Source organism: Carica papaya, chromosome 7 (assembly GCF_054855325.1).
Source record: "Carica papaya isolate Zhongbai chromosome 7, ASM5485532v1, whole genome shotgun sequence".
In the NCBI taxonomy this organism is placed as follows: Eukaryota; Viridiplantae; Streptophyta; class Magnoliopsida; order Brassicales; family Caricaceae; genus Carica; species Carica papaya.
In genome coordinates, this window is record NC_142315.1 from 5,320,577 (window position 1) to 5,342,846 (window position 22,270).

The 22,270-nt window shown below is 35.3% G+C and overlaps 1 protein-coding gene across 4 annotated transcripts in view; it reads right to left on the reverse strand.

Annotated features, from left to right (window-relative positions):
- The window catches only part of LOC110821957 (putative cyclic nucleotide-gated ion channel 20, chloroplastic), a 77,048-nt gene that overhangs the window by 30,657 nt on the left and 24,121 nt on the right, over positions 1-22,270 (reverse strand). For all 4 annotated transcript variants that reach the window (XM_088206899.1, XM_088206896.1, XM_088206897.1 and 1 more), the window contains 3 exons: positions 21,238-21,375; positions 16,093-16,341; positions 5,778-6,041 (listed from right to left, as the gene is read on the reverse strand). In XM_088206899.1, coding sequence (XP_088063025.1) covers positions 5,778-6,041; positions 16,093-16,341; positions 21,238-21,375 — 651 coding nt within the window. The remainder of the gene's footprint in view (positions 1-5,777; positions 6,042-16,092; positions 16,342-21,237; positions 21,376-22,270) is intronic.

Below are 22,270 nucleotides of genomic sequence, written 5' to 3' on the forward strand. Positions count from 1 at the left end.
ATGGAAGGACATCCGATTAATCAAATAGGTAGCTGAAAGAACAACCTCTCCCCAAAGAAATTTTAGGACATGGGTGGTGAACATGAGTGATCGAGCAACATAAAACATATGTCTATTTTTTCTTTCAGCTATGTCATTTTACTGTGTAGTATGGACACAGGAGTTTTGATGAATAATACCATGTTCAATAAAGTATTTTTCAATGGTAGTTTTAAAATATTTACAAGTATTGTCGGATTTCAACACTTGTATGGTAGCATGAAATTAGATTCGAATCATTGTACGAATTTTTTTAAACAGAGATCCCACTTTAGATTTTTCTTTCATGAGAATACTCAGGTGATTCTTGTATGGTCATCAATAAAAGATACAAACTACCTACTTCCGGAAATGTTGGAAACCATGCAAGGGCCCCGTACATCACTGTATATTAATGCAAATGGTTTTGAAGGTTTGTATGACAAGCTAGGAAATGAACTTCGAGTATGTTTAGAAAATTGGTATACACACTATAATGCAACTGGATCTTTTTTTTTAAATAGTAATGAGAACATCTTTTTCAAATACATAAAATTTGGATGTCCTAATCTATAATGCCATAATATAATATCATGATCATTATTTGCGAAAATAGAAACAGAGTTTGCACATTCTGCATTGTGAGCTTATCTTTTAGAAGCATTGACTTGAAGAAAATATAATCTTGAGCTCACCCTAGCACTACCAATCGTCCTCCCCGAGTCCAAATCTTGAAAATTACACATATTAAAAACAAATTTTGCAGCATATTTTAAAACTTCACATAGCTTGCTGACTGATAATAAATTACAGTCCAAATTTGGAACATGGAGAATTGAACAGAGAGTCAAATTTGGAGCCAAAATTTACGGAACTCATTCAAGCCAATTTTGAGAGAGAACCATCTGCAATTATAATTGAAAAATCTTCTTTACATCTTCTGTAATTTTGAAACATTGAAACATCTCCACTCATATGGTCAGATGTTCCAACGTCTACCATCAACACCTGCCCTTTTCTGAAAAAATAGACAAACTAAAAATATTACCTTTGTGTGCCATAGAGGCACTGACCGGGTAAGATGTCTTGGACATAATATGTTGGAGGGCTTCCAACTGCTCAGGGGCAAATAGGCCTTTTTCCACTGCATCAGAGGGCATTTCCTCATCAACAACGTGATTCCCTTGATGCTTGCTGGAGCTCTTTGCCTTCGACGTCTTCCACTCATCGGAAGATGGTTTCTAGTTGCTTGGTTTGCTGTGAAGTTTCCAGCAACGATCCTTAGTGTGTCCTAGCTTCCGACGTGATCGCACCAGGGTCTCGTCTTCTTCATTTGACTGTCAACAACTCAGGTCGTGAGTGCTGAAGCATTTTCAGTCAGGTGAGTTTGGTAAATCTCTCCCATCATAACCTTCCGACGGCTCTCCTCGCGTCGAATCTTAGAAAAAGCTTCTCGAAGTCTCGGCAATGGCTTGGTGCCCAGTACGCATCCCCGAATCTCATCGAAATTCTTTTTCAGCCCCAACAAAAATTTGAAGACTCGCTTCTTTTCAACAAAAGCTTTGAAGCTTTCCGCGTCCTCGGGACAGCTCCAACGACGATCCTCAAAGACATCCATCTGCTGTCAATTATGGGTTAGGAGATTGTAATACTGAATAACGCTCAACTCACCTTGCTAAAGGTCATGGAGTGTTGATTTGATTTCAAAAATAGTCGAGGTGTTCTTCTTACTGGAGTAGAATTCCTGAGTTGCCTTCCAGATTTCGTGGGCAGTTTCGTAGAGAAGAAAATTCTCTCCGATTTCAGAAGTCATTGAGGTGATAAACCAAGACATGACCATGCTGTCTTCAATCTCCCAAACTTGCGCATTTGAGTCAGACGCTGGAGGAGGCACGAGCTCGCCAGTGAGGTGCCCAAAACGCCATTTTCTGCAGATGACTAAATGGACAGACGATGACCATTGAAGATAGTTGTTGCTGTCGAGTTTGTGCCCTGTGATACAGGATGATGACATTTCATTCACAGCTCTGGTGGTTGCTGTGCAGTGATAGGAACTAGAGGAAACTTCTGGTGGAGAAGACGGAAGCTTACCCATGGCCATTGGAGACGTTGGCTCAGCAAGGATCTCTTTTCTTTTGAATCAAGTAAGTTCTGATACCATAAAGAATTTAATGGAGGAAATAATGTTTCTGCTTATCATTTCCATTCACCAAAGGTGTGTATATATACAGTTTAAATTCTAACAAACTCCTAATAAAATTATGGGAGGAGGAAATAACAAAATTGGTTATTCTCTACCAAATTTGTGACTGCCTCTGTTTACAATAGAAAACAGAAAATGTATAGCTACTATACTTATTTTAAACAAAATGAAAATAGTTGAAAAAATAAACCTAACTGATTTGGAATTTATTCCCTTATTTTCTACAAGAATACATTTCTGCATGGAGAATGAGAGGCAAAAAAATTATATGGAGGTCCTCCCAGATTATGGACGAAATTTGGCTGCTCATATTGTGTGTAAGTTGACAAAGACCTTATACGGCCTTAAGCAAACACCACGAGTATGTTTCCCAAATCTAATAGAGTTATGATGGCCTTTGGATATAAGTAAAGTCAAGACTATATGTTGTTCCTTAAACACTCACCTTTTTCGGGGGAGTCAAGGCTCTTCTTATATATCTTAATAACATAAGAGTAATGAGAGATGATTATAAGGAGAGACAACACCTAAGTTGGTGCTTAACCAAGGAGTTTGAGATCAAGGCTCTAGGACAGTTGAAATATTTTCTTAGAATTGAGGTAGCTCACTCTAGACAAGGCATTTTTATCTCTCACTAGAAGTATGTTAGTGATCTCCTAAAAAAAAAACAGGCAAAACATCATGCAAACCAACAAAGACACTAATATACCCAAGTCTTAGACTGAGAAGATAGGAGGATGTGGCAGTAATCAGAGAAATGTATCAAGGCTTGGTAGGAAGACTAAGTTATCTGTCTCACATGTGACCAAATATAGCATATGCAGTAAGAGTGATCATTCAATTTATGCATAACCTTAAAAAGTCCATTTACAGGTATCTCACAAAGTATTGTTGCAGCTTAAGTAGCAAACCAAAAAAATGTATTTTCTTCAAAAGAAATGGAGGTTTGGTTCTTGAGTCGTATACAAATGACGATTATGTTTAGTCAATCATTTACAAGAGGTTGACGTCTAGATATTGCAAATTACTTGGCGGTAATCTAGTAACATAAGAGTAAAAATCAGAATATGGTAGCACGGTCAAGTATGAAAGTAGAATTCCGAGCGATGACCTAAGATGTGTAAACTGCTCTGGGTAAAGATCACCCTAGAAGACTTGATCAAATGAAATGGTTCAATAAGACTATATTGTCATAACAAGTCAGCTATCAGCATAACTCATAATCCGATATAAGATATATGTTCGAACGAAACATATTGAAGTTGACACACATTTCATCAAAACAAAGTTGGAGAGTGGGTTGTTTTATACACCATATATATCTACAAATATCCAGCTTGTTGACATACTTATCAAAGGGCTAGGTAGTCTAGTGTTTCAGAGTATTGTCTCCAAATCGAGAATAGAAAGCACCCAATCATTAGCTTGAGGGGAAGCGTGGAAAAGTGATTAATTGCATGTATATATTGTTTCCTATTTTGTAACAAATTATATCCCTAGAATTTGGCTGATTTAGTTAGACTGTTATGATAAAATATCTCATACATTATGGGATCAGAAAGTAATTAAACCCTTTCCTATCGCTAAGGTTGTTGTATATATACGTAACTTTTGTGTATTATTCAATCGATAATAAAACATCAAATTCTTCCACACTTTTCAGCATTAACTTACTATCATAAGTTGGATGTTCAATGATGATCTCCTTGGTTACCTCATTCATTAACTTGCTCTCACAAGTTGGATCATCAATGATAATAACATCATCTTGCTCATATAAAAAGATAGGTTGTAATATACAATGCTCACTACATCACTATGATCCTAGAAGGCAATACCTGACGTATTGTGGACCAACAGAGGGGCTGCAAAGACAAATTGGAACCTAAATCAATGCTAAAACTTAGGATGTCAAGTTGTTAAAAATCACCCTTGCCTTCAGAATAGCTTACAGATCATTTCCTACATAATTCATATGACCTACCAAAACATCTTATTGCACAGCCAAAACTACCCTGTCTTGCTCTGGCTCAACATGTTCCTTTGCCCAAGCCTCCTACCACTATTTGAGAAAATTCTCAAATTTTCACCAAATGGATCATAGACCACTAATAAGAGTAGCCCCTTTATACCAAATACTATGGTCCTTTCTTTAGGTTGTTGTTATGGAATGAATTCATTTAGTGTCAGAAAGAGAGAATCCAAGGATCTCCAAGCATTTAAAAGGTTGAAGAAAACTCTTCTAAAATTACTTCTATGCTTAATCTTTATTTAAAATAAGCTTAGGGTTTTTGCTAAGGTCCCTACTGACAAATCTCGTTATGGGACGATGAACATGAAAAATCAGTATGAACTTTTTATATTTTGTGTCTTCCATCATTTACCTATCTTCATCTAAATATGGACTCGTTATGAGAGAACTCAATGGTCTTTTGAGTAAGAAAAGTACTAAAAACTTGATAATTTTTTTTTTCATTTCTGTCTTACTAAGAGACAGCATGAGGAGTATTGTTGCAGTAGACAAGGAAATGTTTCAACATCTAATGAGAAGACTCATTTATCTGTCTCACACACACCGAATATGGCATATGCAGTGAGTGTAATTAGTTAGTTCATACAATTTGAGAGGAACTGTAGAAAAAAGTAATTAATGGCGTGTATGTTACACGTGTGCAGATTATTATTTTAGGAGATTTTGTAAACAGCTTGTATCCCCAGAATTAGGCTGATCAGATTAGTTCCCTATTTCATTGGAATATCCCATAAATCATAGGATTTGATATAACCTAGTTAGGTTATTTTTCTATAGCTAGATTTATTGTATACATAGCTAATTTTTGTGTATTATTCAATGAACAACAAAAAAAAATCTTCCACAAAATTAAACAATCAAAAGATATATTATGATAATACCAACTAGTAATAACCAAAAAAGAAAAAAAAAGAAAACATTATGATAGATTAAAAATTTCTTTTGTTATGGTTTTATTCCATGCTATTTGTTTGTATTCTTCTTTGGCTATTGTCCTATAGATCTTTTATTGTTTGCCCTACTTGTTTTTTATATTTCTTCACTTTGATCTTCAACTCTTCTTGTCTATCTCTATTCTTCTCTTTGTCATCTAAATTTTCTCTGTTTAAATTATCATATGCTACTTGTCCTACATCACTTAAATATCACACCAAGTGTTTCTTAGACATCACATAAGAAAGGATCTTAAACCATGATATCTAATAGTAAAATGCATCCCACAATTACAGGATATTTGAGAAAATTCTCAAAATAATTATTAAATGACTAATAGTTTTCTCATACGAGAATTACAAAGATATTTATAGTCCTTTCAACATTTAATCTTAAACTACCTATAATTAGAGATTCTATTAGGCAACCATAATAAACATAAAGAATAAATAAATCCCTAACAATACTAAGTTGTAATCTTCTTCATGCTATTTCAAAGAAGTGTAGATTAGAAAAATAGAGTATTCTTAATCTATTTACAAATTCTTAATCAAATCCATACTGCTTCACAAAGGACAAAGTAGATGTTACCTGGAAACCCCAAAACAATGAATAGACATATCTTCTGATGATATCGTGCTCTACCGTGAGGCCAACAGCTTTGCTATAGATTCCATAAGGAAAACCATCATCCTTTAAACAACCACTAGCATTCTTATTGGTTACCCATCTTTCCCACAGTGGTGTGGAAGAAAAACTTCGAATGTCATTTCCATGCCCGCAATCAATAAAGTCCCGACAATTCAAACCCATTCCAGAATTGTGACAGGCATCTCGTAGACATTGATTGACCCTCTGGTACCAGGAAAATCAGAATGAAATAAGAATATGAAAAGTCCAGGAAGAAAACACAGTAATACCATCTTCTAGAGGTGCTTCAATCTAATTTAATATCAAAAATTGAATACAAGACAGGGAAACACCTGCTGAAGAAAGCATAAACATGGCACTTATGGGAGTTAATCAAACCAGTATTTCATGAACATTAATGTCCAGAAACAAAAAGACATGAAATTTTGATTTCTACAATCAACTGCTTGAACTATCAATTTTTAGCGTTTTATTTTATTTTTGATCTACAAGATTGGATAGGAAAAATAGTCAGGATCAGATTGTCCATTACAAAGTATCCAACAGCATAATCATTAACATTAAAGTTTAATGAAGCCATATTGGAATAATTTAACAATGTTTGTGGAGTTCATATCAAAATTCACACCTAATTCAACAAAGAGAGGATGAAAACTCTATTACAATAGAATAAAAACTGACCTCCAAGAGAATTAAGTGAATGCAAACAATATATTTCAAATTCATTTGAAATGGTTTAGATTGACTTGAATGCTGTGAGAGGTAAATTTTTACTATTTTGTAAACGAATTTTCATCCGCTCATAATTGAACAAATTATTGATTTCTAAATGAATTTCATAAATTTTTAATTTATTTCCGAAATTGCCTAAGCCCATGGAAATAGGTATTTCCTTCTTTTGTGGCATTGGCATTGTTCTTCTAAAACAATGATTTAGATACCAAATTTTTTACCATATTATTATTAGTTTTGGCATTTTGCATCAACATCATAGAACTATTATTTCTAAGAAGTTAGTTATTCCAAAAAAGAAAATAAGCCAAAAACATCGGCAGCATCAAGATCTAGTTTTGAAAACAAATATCAGAGTTAGTTAAGGTTTACAATTCCATATTTGTTGTTTAGAAAAGTAATATAAGATAAATAAGCAAGAATACAGCAATTGAGGTAATATCCACCCAAGGAGAAATTGGAGGAAGAAAAACAAAAAAGAGAAAAAAAGGAGGAAAACCTGCATCACTCGATAAAGGACAGCCACGCAATATCTATTCAAAAAATAGAGAGAGAGTAATCTTTAAGTTATCTTTGCTAAGTAGGAAGGAGCAACCATGCGCTGCACCGGGACTTTTAAAGTAAAGAAACCCTCTATATTTGAAATAGCAGGAAGTAAGAAACTTATTCACTTATCGATGATAGAGGAGAAGGAGAGGGTTATTCTAGTAATGCCCATATATTGCCAATAACTTACAAGGGATTAAGTTTGACTATGACAAAGAAGAAACAGCATCAACAATAGCCTTTCGCGAGGCTTGCTAAACAGCGGTCATGAAATCCAAGCCACTAAAATAACAAGAATCAACTCAGCAGAAAGAGTCAACCCAGTAATCCAGAAATTCAGAATTCCAGTTGTCAACGTATTCACTATGTGTTGCACATGCATTAAAGCCAAGAAAAGGAGAAAGGACTGTTGTCAATATTTGATGAAGCTTCCAAGAAATTCCAATTGACTACGGTTCAGACAACACCAAAATCCCCCAAGATTTTTGGGAACTTTAAAAAAAGGACTCATAAAGGAGAGGTAACTGTAGAGAAGCTGTATAGAGAAGGAAAGAGAAGCAACTAGTGGGAACTTCAGGGTTCGTCTAGTCCTTATAACAGGTAGGGAGTTTTTTATACCTCAAGCACGGTAGACTTCATATAGCAAGTAGGGATGTTGCTAAATCCATTTATCTGCATCAAGCATGTCAGTTAGCAAGGCTAGAAACAAAATATCAGTTTTTGTACTCCCTAGCCCATTTTAAATAAGAACTCATGAGTCTACTTTACAAGTTGTAAATAAGTTTTTAAAAACTGGCTCATGTTTATCCTTGTCATAAAATTGATGAAGCAATTTGAGTTCCTAAGTCAATCTATACTGGTTCCCTTATGGCACAGTGTTTGATAGGGATTCACATTTCCAACTCTTTGGAAGAGTTGCCGCTTCTCCTTGAAATTTTCATCAGCTTCTTTTTTATGGAAAAAGAAATATATTAAATAAAGAACAGGGAATAAAACCTAGAGGAGGATCAGCTATACTTTAAAAAGAGAAAACATACAAAAAATAACAAAGAGAATAAATGAAACAAAAGTATGAAGATGGCAACCTAACCCCTTTGTACTATGAAAGGAGGAACCCGCTAAAGAAACTGTTGAAAACCGAGTAATTATAGCTATACAACTATATCAGAAATCTTTGCTTCCTTATTTAGAAGATTCAGCTCCAAAGTTGACCAAATCCCTTTAATTTGGTCTGCTACTTGTGCTAAAGAAATCTTCTATCTAATTAAGAAGATTCTTTTATGTAGATAAAGTAGCTAGCTCAGTATTATAAATACAATCCTTGTATCATTTTTAAAAAAAATTAAAAATATAAAACTTTTATTCTTCATGGTATTAGAGCAATCCTCAAAAACCAAAATCTTTTTCGTTTTCTCAGTGATGCCAATCATCTTTGACTTTTAGTCCCCATCTATTACCAACTACAATGAGGATCCTAGTCCAGTGCGTTTATCATTACTGGAAACAAACTGAACGGCCATAACTATCTCCTATAACATGTTCAGTTATGATGTTCATTCATGATCAGTGAAATGATGACTACATCATAAGTGCAGCCACTAAACCAAAATTTAGTAATCCACTCTAGAAGACGTGGAAAACCAAAAATAACTTACTCATGTCATTGCTCATAAACTCCATAATAAATAGTGTTGGCGAGACTTTTATTCTTTACAAAATAGCATAAGAAATCTGGGATGCCGCACAAAAAACCTTCTTAGATAAGGAAGATACAATAGAAGCATTTGAGATTGAAGGTGTCCTTTATGACCTCCATTAAGAGGACCTCTCAGTCACTCAATACTTCAGCCGCCTGAGTAAGTACTGGCAGCAACTTAATGCGTATGAAACTACTCAATGAGACTGTACTAGGGATGTATCTTCCTTGGATATACACCAAATCAAAAAAGATATAAATGTCATTTTTCTGTCATCAATTCATATCATTTTATGAATTTTTTGCATGTAGCCTCAAACAGTTCGCCAAGGTCTACTTTGACAGATTCTCAAAGGCGGCAAAGAAATTTGGATATTTTCAACGTTAATCAGATTATATCCTACTTGTCAAATATTTCCCTGATGGAATGATATTTATCATAATTATCTACATAAATGATATTATCTTGACAGAAAATCAAGATGAGATTGGAGAACTTAAGAAGGTTCTACCTCATGAATTCAAAGTCAGAGACCTAGGAAACCTAAAATATTTATTCCAAATGGAGTTTACAAGGACTCAGTTAGAAATTGTGGTTTCATAAGCAAAGTATGTTATTGACTTACTCAAATAAACAGAGATTTTGGATTGTAAACCTATATATACTCCGATGGAAGCAATTGCCGGAAAAAAAAGAAGAAAACAATATTCCAGTTAACAAAGGAAGATATCAAAAGTTAATCGGAAAACTCATCTATAAACATGCACGACCAGATATTGGCTTTGCTACTAGTGCAGCTAGTCAGTTCATAAATAGTCCTACTAAAAAACACATGGATTAGCTGTATCATGCTTTCAGGTACTTGAAGAAAACTCATAGAGAAGGTCCTCACTTCAATAAGACTAAAAATAGGAATATCAAATGTTTAATGATGTGGATTAGGCAGTGTCCACTACTGATCAAAGATCCACATCAGGATAATGTACTTATGTGTGGGAAAATTTGGTTACCTGTCAAGCACAACGCAAATACTTGTTGCTCGGACAAGTGCAAAAGCATAATTCAGAGCTATGGCATGCAGAATATGCAAAAGAATATGGTTAAAATGCTTATTCAGAAAACTTAAAGTTCAAGTAAGTGATACCATCATCTTACCTAATTTTTGCATACGACACACTCATATTCTGTCAACCAGATATAAGCTTCCTATTCTTTTTCAAATGCATATTACTTTGTTTTCAAGCGGTCTCTGGTCTCAAGATTAACCTTAATAAATCAGAACTAGCGGTACTTGGTGACTCAGGCGAGAATGCTCTTGTTTAAGTTCTGGGTTGCAAGCTAACATAGGTCCCTATCACCCACTTAGAGATCCCGCTTGGAGCAAAATTTAAAGATAAGCAATGCTGGGATCCCATCATTGATATGTTCCAAAATAAGCTCTCAAATTGGAAGAGGAGATATCTATCTAAGGGGAGGGAGAGTAACCCTCATCAAGAGTACTCTTTCAAACCTTCCAATATACTATCTATCCGTTCTCAACATCCTCATCAGCATAGCTAACAAATTGGAAGCCATTCAACGTAACTTCTTATGGGGGGACAATGACTCTAACAAGAAAATGGACCTTGTTAACTGGGCTGAAATTAAAAGGCCATTAAATATAGGTGGCGGCCTGGGCTTGAGATCTCTCACTCTTCTTAATAAAGCTTTGTTGGGCAAATGGATTTGGAGATTTTGGAATGAAAGCAACAGTTTATGGAGATCAATTATTGTGTGTAAGTGTTACAACACCGGTGATTTTGACAAGATCAGAAACGGGAAATATGGCCCCAGTCTTTGGAAGGCTATTTGGCAACTAAACAGCACCACCCTCTTGAACTCTAGATGGCAAATTGGCAACGGTTTTAAAGTACACTTTTGGTCTGATTGTTGACTGGGCACAGATGCTTTATCTTCTAGATTTCCTCGCATTCATGCTATTTCTTGTGATAAAAATATGCTTGTTAAGGATGCTATTGATCCTAATCTAGCTGAGCAATGGAACATAACGGTTACAAGGAACCTCCAAGATTGGGAGATTGAGGAATTTGAAAGTCTTTTACATTCTCTAAACACTGCTCACGTTACCGAGAAAGAAGACATTCTTTGGTGGAAAAATTCTAAGGCCGGCAAATTCACAGTAAAATCTTTCTATAACCCTCTTGCTAGCAACTCCACCCCAAGCATCAGGCCGTTCCCCTCTAAAATCATTTGGAAATCTGGGGCATCCCACAGAATATCTTTCTTTGCATGGGAAGCAGCTAAAGGCCACATACTCACTATCGACAACTTAATGAAGAGGGGCATAATCTCTGTCAATAGATGTGTCCTTTGCAAAAACAGCATGGAAACTTATAACTATCTCCTTCTTGAATGCTCCATTACTCACAAGTTGTGGTCCACTGCGGTCGGTTTGCTGGGTTTATTTTGGGTCAGGAATGAATCCATTCTATCTGAACTTTTTGCTTGGGAAGTCTTTAGCAGCAGCAAGAAAAAGTTCAGACTCATTTCTCTCACCATTTTCTGGGTCATTTGGAAAGAAAGAAACAACCGAGCTTTTGAAGGAAAAGAAGTTGATTTTAGCGTCATTTTAGACAATTGGTTTTATTACTTTAGTTATATTATTTTGGGTCATACCATTGACTGCTACATTGTTGATATGCTAGCCAATCTGTAAATTTTTTGTATACAGGCGATGCCCCTTGGCACCACTACTCAATACTAATCTTACACCTTCATTTCAAAAAAACAAAAAAAGTAAGTAATACCATCAACATGTTGTGTGATAACCAAGCTACTTATAAATATACCCAAGAATCTTGTTCATCATGACAAGACAAAACATCTGGAAATAGATAGGCATTGCAGTAAGGAAAAGATAGAAAGGTATAACTAACATCATCTACATTCTAACTAATCAACAAAAAGCAAATATTTTGACTAAGGTGCTACCTAAGGCAAAATTTGAAGATATGAAGTTCAACTTAGGCTTACTCAACATTTATAGCCTAACTTGAGAGGGCAATGTTGAAAACTGAGTAATTAAGTTATACAGATATATTACAAAATTTTTTCTTCCTTATTTAGAATATTTGGCTCCAAAGTTAATCAAATCCGTTTGATTCGATCTGGCATTTATTCTAAAGAAATTCTCTCCCTAATTAGAATATTTTTTTTAAATAAAAATATAAAATATATTATTCACAAAGGGATCAAGGGGGTTTCACCCATTTACAAAAAGTTTACACTTTAGTTAATACATCTATAATATTTTCAAAATCCTTCACCCTATATTTTTCATGTCTCAAAATCAAGGACTCAAAAAAATGAAACTACCTATCTCTAATCTTAGATATCTCATTCTCAATACTCTCAAAAGCCCTATTGTTCTTATCTTTCCAAATCACCCAGATTAGATATTCTTTTGTGTAAATATGGTAGCTATCTTTGTATTATAAATATAATCATTATATCATTATCAAAAATAACGAAAAATACGTAATTTACATTCTTCAGAAACTGAGCGCTTTATCTAAAGGAGAAGCTAATGCAATACTTTTCTCAAATATTGTTAATAGAATAAAAATGTTGACTGAAAAATTATTGCATTCATCCCCAACTAAAGCACCAGAGAGCAAAAAAGATAGGCCCTCTCCAAAGTGTGGGATGCACATAACTCCTCCCAAAATTACAGTAGTGCAAATGAAAATATCCAACTTTGGGGGTCAAACCCATCCTACCCTAGATTAGACAGAAGTATAGTTCAAACCTGCCAATCAACCTGACAACTCAAACAAAATGACCATCATATTCTGCTCTACAAAAGCACATCTAACATGAGTAAGAAGAATATGAGGTCTGTTCATCTAAACAAAATTATTGGTTATTGATTTTCTTAAAGACCAATTCCCAACTACAGAAACTCTCACCTTCAGGGATTACTTCCATGCAAAAGGAAAATGTTATTTGTAATTGTGGGTACAGGTAAGGTGATCAAAGAATGATATACAAATATAGGCCCTTGAAGAATCAAGAGACCAGTTCTATAATCAGGACTAAATGAAGAGCGAAAAGGTTCCAGTATAGGGATCAAAGATACTAAATCAAGTGTTTCTCATTCACTAAGATTTCTAAAAAGGTAAATATTCCAAGAAATATGATTATCATGAGGGGACAAATGGGAATAGATTGAGAATTTTATCTAGTAGATAATCTATAAAAAACAGAGGAAATGAGATGTAAGTTGTGCATCCCCCCACCCACCTATCTTCTCAAAAAGGAGAAGAAAAAACTCCCCACTCTAACACAAATAAGCAAGCAGAAAAACCATATACCAGAGTAATTGCTTTCCCAGACCTGTGGGAGATGGGCCAACCCAATTCAGGTTGCAACAATTCTATTGCGACTTGAACTCATTTTTCAACACCTTGTGCCATAAAGAAGACAACACACAGCTGATTTGACAAGATGACCCCCAACATTCTCACCTACACCAGACCACAAGAAGTCTCCTGTGGATTTTACCATCCGTTCAGCAATCCCAACGACAATTTTAAATTAGGGAGAAGCATAAGAGAATATTATACAAATGGGACTGCAAGCTGATAGACAAATATATATAATAATTGTCCTTTGAGTAATTTTCTTAAGCGTATTATAGGAAACAAGTAGGATATCTAGGATCTAGTGTTAACTATTGACAGATTTGCCTATAACAACTCTGTTAATAGGTCCATGGAGAAAAGCCCTCTCAACTTTGTTTATGGTCATCCAGCATGTGCACCCATTGATGTGTTACTTGTTCCTCATCATTCTCGCCTTTAAAAGTGTATTGTTTGCCTAGCATATGGAAAATTTCCATGTTGAGATTAGACGCCAAATTGCTTTATCGACAATAAACTTGATGATGCCGATCACAGAGGGAAAGAGTCCAGTGTTGATGATTGTGTCACGGTTCACATTAAATTTGAATGATATATTCCCATAACAAAATGCTAAATGCTCAAGAGATGGGGCATTGCCCTATTCTTAAAAAGCTTGGACCTAATGCGTATCTGGTTGGTTTACGTCCTTTTTTGTAGCCTTCATTAGTGGATCTCCTTTCAGCCTTTCGCTGAATCCTTTCTAGCATTCACTTTTGAACCTTGATTCAGACTTTAAATCACTGATCCTCATCTTCAGAGGAAGAAATTGTCTTTGGAAGATAAGGACAATTCTTTTTCTTTAGTAGACCTGTCTCCTTTATCCAAGGGACCCAATCCTAGTTATGATCCTAATTCTACTTCTCAGCCTAATACTGCCTCAAGAAAACTGGTTCCTCCTATCACTCAGGTTACTCACGAAAGAAGATTTTTTCTCAACTTCCTGAGTATTGTAAAAGATTGGATACAATCCCTTGCAATTGAAACCACTGAAAATGGATTACCTGTACAGATTGTTCGATCAACCAATCAACCTGACCTATATCTTCTCATTATGGTACGAAAAGGCATCAGAACCTATACTAAATACCCTCCATATCCTTTGTCTCATTCATGTCCTACAAGAACCTGTCACCATTAAACTGAAGTTTCCTCTATCCCCTAAATAACATTATGATAATAGTATCTGAGGCACTAACAACAATGAAAGGAAAAAAGGTATGCATTAAAGAAAAAAAGAAAAAAGAACTTCGGACCAAGTTGAATTACCCAAAGGAAAAAAAATTGATAGTTTTTTAAGTGGAACCCAAGGCAGATGGGTCTTTAGAGACATAGAAAGTCAGGCTGGTAGCAAAAAGGTATATCTAAACATATGAAATTAATTATTAGGATATATTTGCACCAGTGGCAAAAATGAATACTTTGAGACTGTTACTTTTCTAGGTTTCTCAATTTGATTGGTATCAACAACTTGATGTTAAAAATACATTCCTATATGGAGAGTAAAAGAAGAAATCTATATGGATCTACCAACTAGTATTGATATGAACTGAATAGAAGAAAGCCCTGTATAGGATAAAACAATTTCTACGTGCATGGTTAGGGAGATCATCCCTATTTATTGATAATTCTAACTCAGGGGAGTTGCTGCATAATTGGTTTATGTAAATTACATAATTATAACAGGAGATATAGTAAAGAGCAAGGAAGACTAAGGCAGTATTTGGTCAAAGAATTTAAAATAAAGAAATTAAGAGGTCGAAGTACTTTTTAAGGAGCTCGTTCTAAGAAAGGGATATTTGTATCACAACAGAAATATGTCCCTTAACTGTTGCAAGCAACAGGGAAAATGGAATACAAACTAATAAGCACACCCATAGTTCTGATCAGAAGCTTCACAAAGCAAGTGAAGATGGAGCCTAGATAAGGGAAAGTACCAAAGGCTAATTGGAAAACTAATTACCTACGTAACATTCTGACTGATATAGCATATTAAGTAAGTGTGTGAGTCGGATTATGCATGATCCAAGAAGCTCATCTATGAGCAACTCACCAAAATTTTGGACTATCTAAACGCTACACCGCAAAAAGGAATGCTGTTCATGAAAGGAATTGAATTGATATCAGAAGCCTACATGCTAATTATACAAGTCCAGTAGCTACTAGGAGATTAACATCAGATGTTTGTATGATGTGTCGAAAAGAAGGGTAAACACAAATTCACTAATTCCTTCACTGAGATATGGGTTGGAAATAGTAGTAATATAGGAAAACCATAGTCTACATTTTAGCAGAATTTAATCAAGAGAGAATGTTACAATTTGGGATTTGGGCGATATGGTCAAAGAATGAGTTTCATGTACATAACCTCAATGATCCTAAGGTCCAAACTATGGTATAAGCTGTGAGTTGAGTTGTACACTAAATATATAGGAAAATATGCTTTAATATAGGAAAACAAGTGAAAGATTTACATGCAACAACAATTCTGTTCAGTTTACCCATTACTTCCACTGCCTCAAGCAAAAACTTCTCAAGTAATTCAACATTTTGGTTTTTAGGGAAGACAATTTTTAGACTAATCATGAAAATTCAGCAACCAAAGCAAAAGCCTAGTGAAGTTCACATAAACTTTTTTTTTATGCCGGAGGGGCAGGACTCAAACTTCGTCATCAGTTCTGTAAGTAGAGTTCATCTTAATTGAGCAATGTGCTGTTGGTGAAGTTTGCATAAACTTAAATGGAAGAAAAGAGCATAAATAAGTTTGAACAAAAGCATGCTCAAAAATATTGCCAAATAACCATATTGACCTTGGATTACCTGCAACCCGAAGAGGTACCAGCATGATCCAATAGTATGGCCAGACAACATGAAAGTGAGAAGATTTATAACAAAGTTGGCCCATGCCGATTCAAATATGAAGCCACTGGGAGATTGACCAGCAAGTAGAGGTAGAAACCTGTACAATCTTGGAATGTATTGAACAAGAACTGAAGCACGTAACAGATTTTTGGCGTAATTTGCTCCAGATGTCCCCAAGAATTTTGGTAGAACCAATAATATCATTATCTGCAAACAAAATAAAAATAAATAAATAAATAAATAAAAACTTGTTTAAACAAGATAATTACAGATATGATCACCATCAAAATGTAGAAAGCATTATCAGCTGCAAGCACGAAATGGCATTTGTTTACTTAAATAGCACAGTACTAGACAAATAACAAATTAAATTCTTAACATCTATTTTCTAATTTAGTCTCTAACAATGTTTCTGTAATTAATAAGAAATGATTGACTCAGAAGATTTGTAAGTAATAAGAAGATTTGTAGGATCTTTTGTGTAATCAGTTTCCTTTTGTATAAAGATCTCCTGATGCCAGAAATAGAAGACCTTGTAATGTGTGAAAAACAACCAGAGAAAATTAAACATTTTCTCTGTTTTCCCCTTAATCGACATGTTAGTAGAGCAGGAATATTTTGACTAAATCCTAAGCAGTTATTCCTGTAGCCACGACAGTACTAACAAACCTCCAGTATGTTAAATTTCGACTGCACATTCCTTGCCTCCACCTAATGTTAACCACCCATAATTCTCGAGCCTCCTCTGATTCTGAAACTCCACCTAGCCAAATTACCACCATTCATCTCAATGGTAATAACTTTCTATGCTGGTCACAGTCAGTCAGAATGTGCATTAGAGGAAGATGAAATTTTGGTTACCGTACCAGTGTTACTCAGAAGCCAGCCATTATGCATGGACTGTGAATTCTATGGAAGAAGATATTATCTCTAATTACATGCGTTACACTAGTACCAAAAGAACTTCGGGGTAATTTTTTTTATATAAAAGAGAGAAAATTTATTGAGAAAGAGAGAAAATTACAGCAAAAGAGAATAAGACATCCTCCAAAAGATAGAGCGATAACCTAAACCCGAAAATAGAGAGGGAAGGAGAAAGAAAGACAAACAAACAACAAGGCAACATAACATCTTGTCATTTGCGAAAAACGGAGAGGCTAATGTCACAGAAATGGCCATGGACTTTAGCCCAAGAACTATTGGTCATTCAAGTGCTGACTCCCTACTCCCTCCATACATTCTCTTCTTCCTACACAAGTTTCAGTGACACTGTTATCCACACTTCCTTCACCAACTCTCTTATGAACCTAAGTCCAAACTTTCAGGCAAGTCATCACGATTACCTTGATCAAAGTTTATCATAATTGGTTTTAGTGTGATGGCCTTGTCCGACATTACCTGACTACGTACAAATCCATGATTAATACAATGATTTTAGTTATTTTTTAGAACAGACAATATGCCTACTTCAACTAGGAGATATTTGACTTGTTGCCTGTCATAGAAAGAGCAAGAGATGGGTTATAATAATTATTTAGTTTACGTGTGACACCCCTGAACTTTTTACATATCAGATGTAGTATTTTATTGTGTTTTCAATCTCTAATTTGGCATTTAAAATATTAAAGACGTTTCAAGATCGAATGTTGTATTTTGTTTTATGTTAATTTTAAATTTTGCATTTTAAATTTTAAAATCGGCATAATTTAAAAATATTATTTGAAAACCAAAAAAAATGAAAAAGGGACCCACGGGCAGGCCTCGCGGAAAATGCCCGCAGGCGCAACGCGCTGACACCCGAGCCTGCGAGCCCGCGTGCCACGTGCGCGCACGTCCCATTGTGCGCGCCGACAGCGCCAGCGGAACAGCGCAGCACCTGTAGTGCAAGTCCCATTGCCTTGCGCACCTGCGCATCTCATCGCGCAGAGCTGTACTGTCCATGCACCTGCACACCTGCGCGTCCCCTCACGCAGACCTGCTGCTCACGCCACTTGTTGCTGCATGCTTGCACATCCCATCATGCAGGCTGTCACGTCACTGTTGCCCCACCTGCATGCCTGTGTCACGTCCGCTTGCTGCCCACAAGTCACGTCCGTTGCTGCCTGCTGCCTGGCTGCCACATGGTGTGCATGCATGCACTCCCCTTGGCTATTTAAATCCCATTTCTCCTCTCCTCTCTCCCATTTCTTTATTTTGCTGCTTCTTCACTTGGCCGAGAGAGAGAGAGAGAGAGAGAGATAAACTAGACAGAGAAAAAGACTTGAGAGAGAGAACCAAGGAAACCCAAGAAGCTTTCCTCCTTCCCATGGTAACCTTTCTTCTTTTCTTCTTGATTTCCTTTCGTCACTAAGACTTCTAAGAGCTCACCCTTAAGCTCTTCCTTTCCTTAAATTTCCAGAAATCCTTCCAAAAATCTACGGGTTGCCAAGCAATCTTCCTTCTCCTTCAAATCCGCAAGCAACTTCATTTTAGGAACCCGAAAGCTTGAAAGTTTAGGTAAGGGTCTTGGTATTTTCACGTACTCTCCTATTGTGTTTTCTAGACTTTGAAAATATTTAAAAGGTAATTAAATTCATGATTGTTTGACTTGGTTTCTTGCATGAAATAAGTATTGTTTTAAAGATCGTATTTTGTCGAGCATTTGATGAAATTTGAGTATTTTGTTTTCGAATTTTCTGTGAATACGAAAATGCATGCTTAAATTGACTCATAGAAATGAAAGAAATTATTTTGAACGGTACGACGTGTGTACGAGTTGGGCCTTGGACCCTCGACCTCGCCTTTGCCCGAGAAGGTAACCCAATGACCCAATTGGGCCTTGGCCCGAGAAGGCAACCCAATGACCCAATGCAAGTATGCGGGCCCTTGTCGGGGAGTTTTTGGTTAATGGAACCCTGCCGGGTTTGTACTGTAAATTTGACTATGATTTCGAATCGATAAAAAAAGTGGAAAGACTTAAATTTGTTTTATTGTTGTCACTAAGTGGTGAGCGAATATAATTACTATTAACTGTTGATGAACTGCTCTCTGTGAATGGTATGGCATTCTCTCTTACGAGAGTAGAATCGCGACTGTTGTATAGGCCACAGTGGCGAAGTACGGTTGTGATAATTAGTTTTCAACTGTTTTACCGTATATCGAACTAAATTGTTTCTCATTCACAATGGTAGTGGGGGATCCTTTTTACCCTCTGTTGATATAAGTTAAAACAATTTCGTGCGAAAATCTGTAAAATCCGTAACTGAATAAAATCGTTTGACTGTCTAGATAGGATTGCTGATTGGTTATTCATGCTTAGATTGTTTACTGAATTGAATATGTTTCTCACTGTTCCGTCTTGTCATGTCATGCTATTGTTGATTCTATTAGTTTCTACTATATTTCTCATTGTTTCGTCTTATCATGTCATACTATTGTCAATTCTACTAATTTTTACTATGTTTCTCACTGTTCCGTCTTATCATGTCATGTTAGGGTTAATTCTACTGATTTTTACTATATTTCTCACTATTCTGTTTTTATTGTTGATGTCTCAAACTGACATCTTAAAAAATATTTGATTCAATTAAACGTATAGCATTTTCGAATGTATTTTTAATAAACCTATTCTGCAACGGTCCCCAACAGTTAGTACATTGATTATAAAGGTAACGACACATTTTGAAAATGAATAACTTTTGAAACTTTAGTAGCGTAGTTTAAAAACTATTTTCCTTACTGAATTTTATGAATTCACTCCAATCCATTTCCCCCATATGATGAGAAAAGTGAAAAAATTGCTCTCTATGCTGTCTCTTGAAGCTTGTTTGGATCCGTTCGCGGATCTGTAGTGGATATTTGAGTGCATGTGGATGATTGTACTTTGATGAACAATTATTTGTAACGAAAAAAGTGACTAAAACAAGCATTGTATATATTTTGTTGCCAATTCCTTGGTCTCAGATGTATTTGAACATTAAATTTTTGTTAGGGATGACTTTTCTTCCGCTATATAATTTTTTTTATGCACTCATATATGTTCTTCTTTCTAACACCTTTACTCACCAGGCATCAGGATGTCACATTATAGGTCTTACCAAGATACTTTATTTTTTTGCAAAAATCATCTTGGATGTGTTCAAATTCCTTCGCTTACGTAGAGTTTTGCTAGTGGCAGAAAAATATTAATGGTGTTAAGTTTGTTGTTACTGTGTGCCTTTGATCGAACGCAATTGAACTTATTAGACCCTTGACTGAAGACAATTAAATACATTAGGTCATTAATTAAATATAACAAAACATTGAACCTTTAATTGTACATTTATCCAAATGTTAGGCCTTTAATTGAGCATTTAGCCAAAATATGTATTCACTAGCTTGAGTGCAAATGTTGAACATCCACTCTTTTATTTTCTAAATATATACGGCATTGATATCTACTAATCTATTTTAAAGTTATCATGAGCACATAGGAAATCCAGCGCAACTCATAATCTTTTTCTATTTACTATTCAAGTTAATTGTTTCCTAATTCTCAAGAATCTACTCAATGGGAGGTATGTTTGTGTATAAATAGCATTTATTTTCTACCCACATAATAATAATAATAAGTTATTTTTTTCCTTAAACAATAGCGAGATGATCAATTTTTAAAAAAAATTTAAACTGATAATAAATAGCTTAATTTATTATTTATATTATATTCTTAATGCACCCCATTGAATGCATGGGGTATTCTGAGCTTAAGCTGTGAACTCAACAGATCTAAGAAAGCAAGGTAGCTAGTTAACAAGGAGTGAACTGCAAGCCAAAAAGAAATTAAATGACTTTGCCCATTTCAAGGGTCCAATTAATGGATAAAGGAAAAGGAGAGTGATCAATTGTGGAGAGAAGGTTCTCATGAGTTGAATGTGATACCTTTGATATTAAAATTTAAACACTCACAAAAGCTATTTACAGTAAATGAAAAAGGATATTAACATATTAACCCTTTTCATGTCCAAAACCAAGCAAAAAGTCTAAATGAAAAAATAAAAATTTTTAAACACAAACATGGACACTTGGAATATATCAGCAGATTATAGAAAGAAATCATAATCCAAAGCAGCTATGATATAAACTTACTTGAGGAAGTGGTAACACAATGAAGAAGTCCACAAAAAAACGTCCCTGCAGATAATGGAGAGCAATTGTTTTTGGATGGTCAACTAATTCTCCAGCACCAACAACCCGTGACTCAGGAGCTACGTAGGCTAACCTGAACTGCAATAGAAAGAAAAGAAAGAAAACAACGAAAATTAATACAAGTCATGCTAAATCCATAATCATCAGATACATTTTTCAAACTGAAGGGGAGGAAAAATAAGACAAAAAAAATGGCTAAACATATACCACCGTGTTCAATCTTTTAATTCATACAGTTCGGTATTTTAACCTATCTATTTGTGTGCAATTCACTGTGAGTGTTGACTCCCTTTTAGCACTGACAAGTTTCACGATATGTGACATGCATCAACAAAAATAAATAAATATCGAGCGATAAAACTCCAAAAAGCACCAATAGACTGCATCTATTCTTGCAGCACAACAGTGACAACTCCACAGTGGAGAAAGCTGCTGCGAAGCAGCAGCAGCAGCACTTTCTGATCTTTTAATTATTTGTTCTAGTTTTGTACCCAGCAACTGAAGAATGGCATACAGAGATCTGGCTTTCTCTTCAAACTAGCAGAATTTGGCAGGGAGGGTGAGAATCAGATTTTTTTCTGATCCCAAATTAATGCTGGACAAGTAAGGTTTGAAACTTACACAACAAATTAGCAACCCTTTTGCTAAGAAAACAGAATAAGAGAGACACCAGTAAACAGAAGTTCGAACTGAAGAAATACACAAAAAAGGGATAGCAGGCAATAAAGAATAGGAAACAGAAAAGGGAACATAAGGAGATAAACAAAAAATAAAACTCAAGCTAGCAATTTCAAGTGCAACTTTGTTTAATATTATCTAGAATCGTGACATTTATACAAGCACTAACTTACAAACCTCATTGACAACTGGCATGATTAATAACAAAATAATAAAGATGTTTTCAGAAGTTTCTAAATCAAAATCAAATTTAAAACCTACTCTAACTAATCACCGTTTCCCATATAACCTAAAT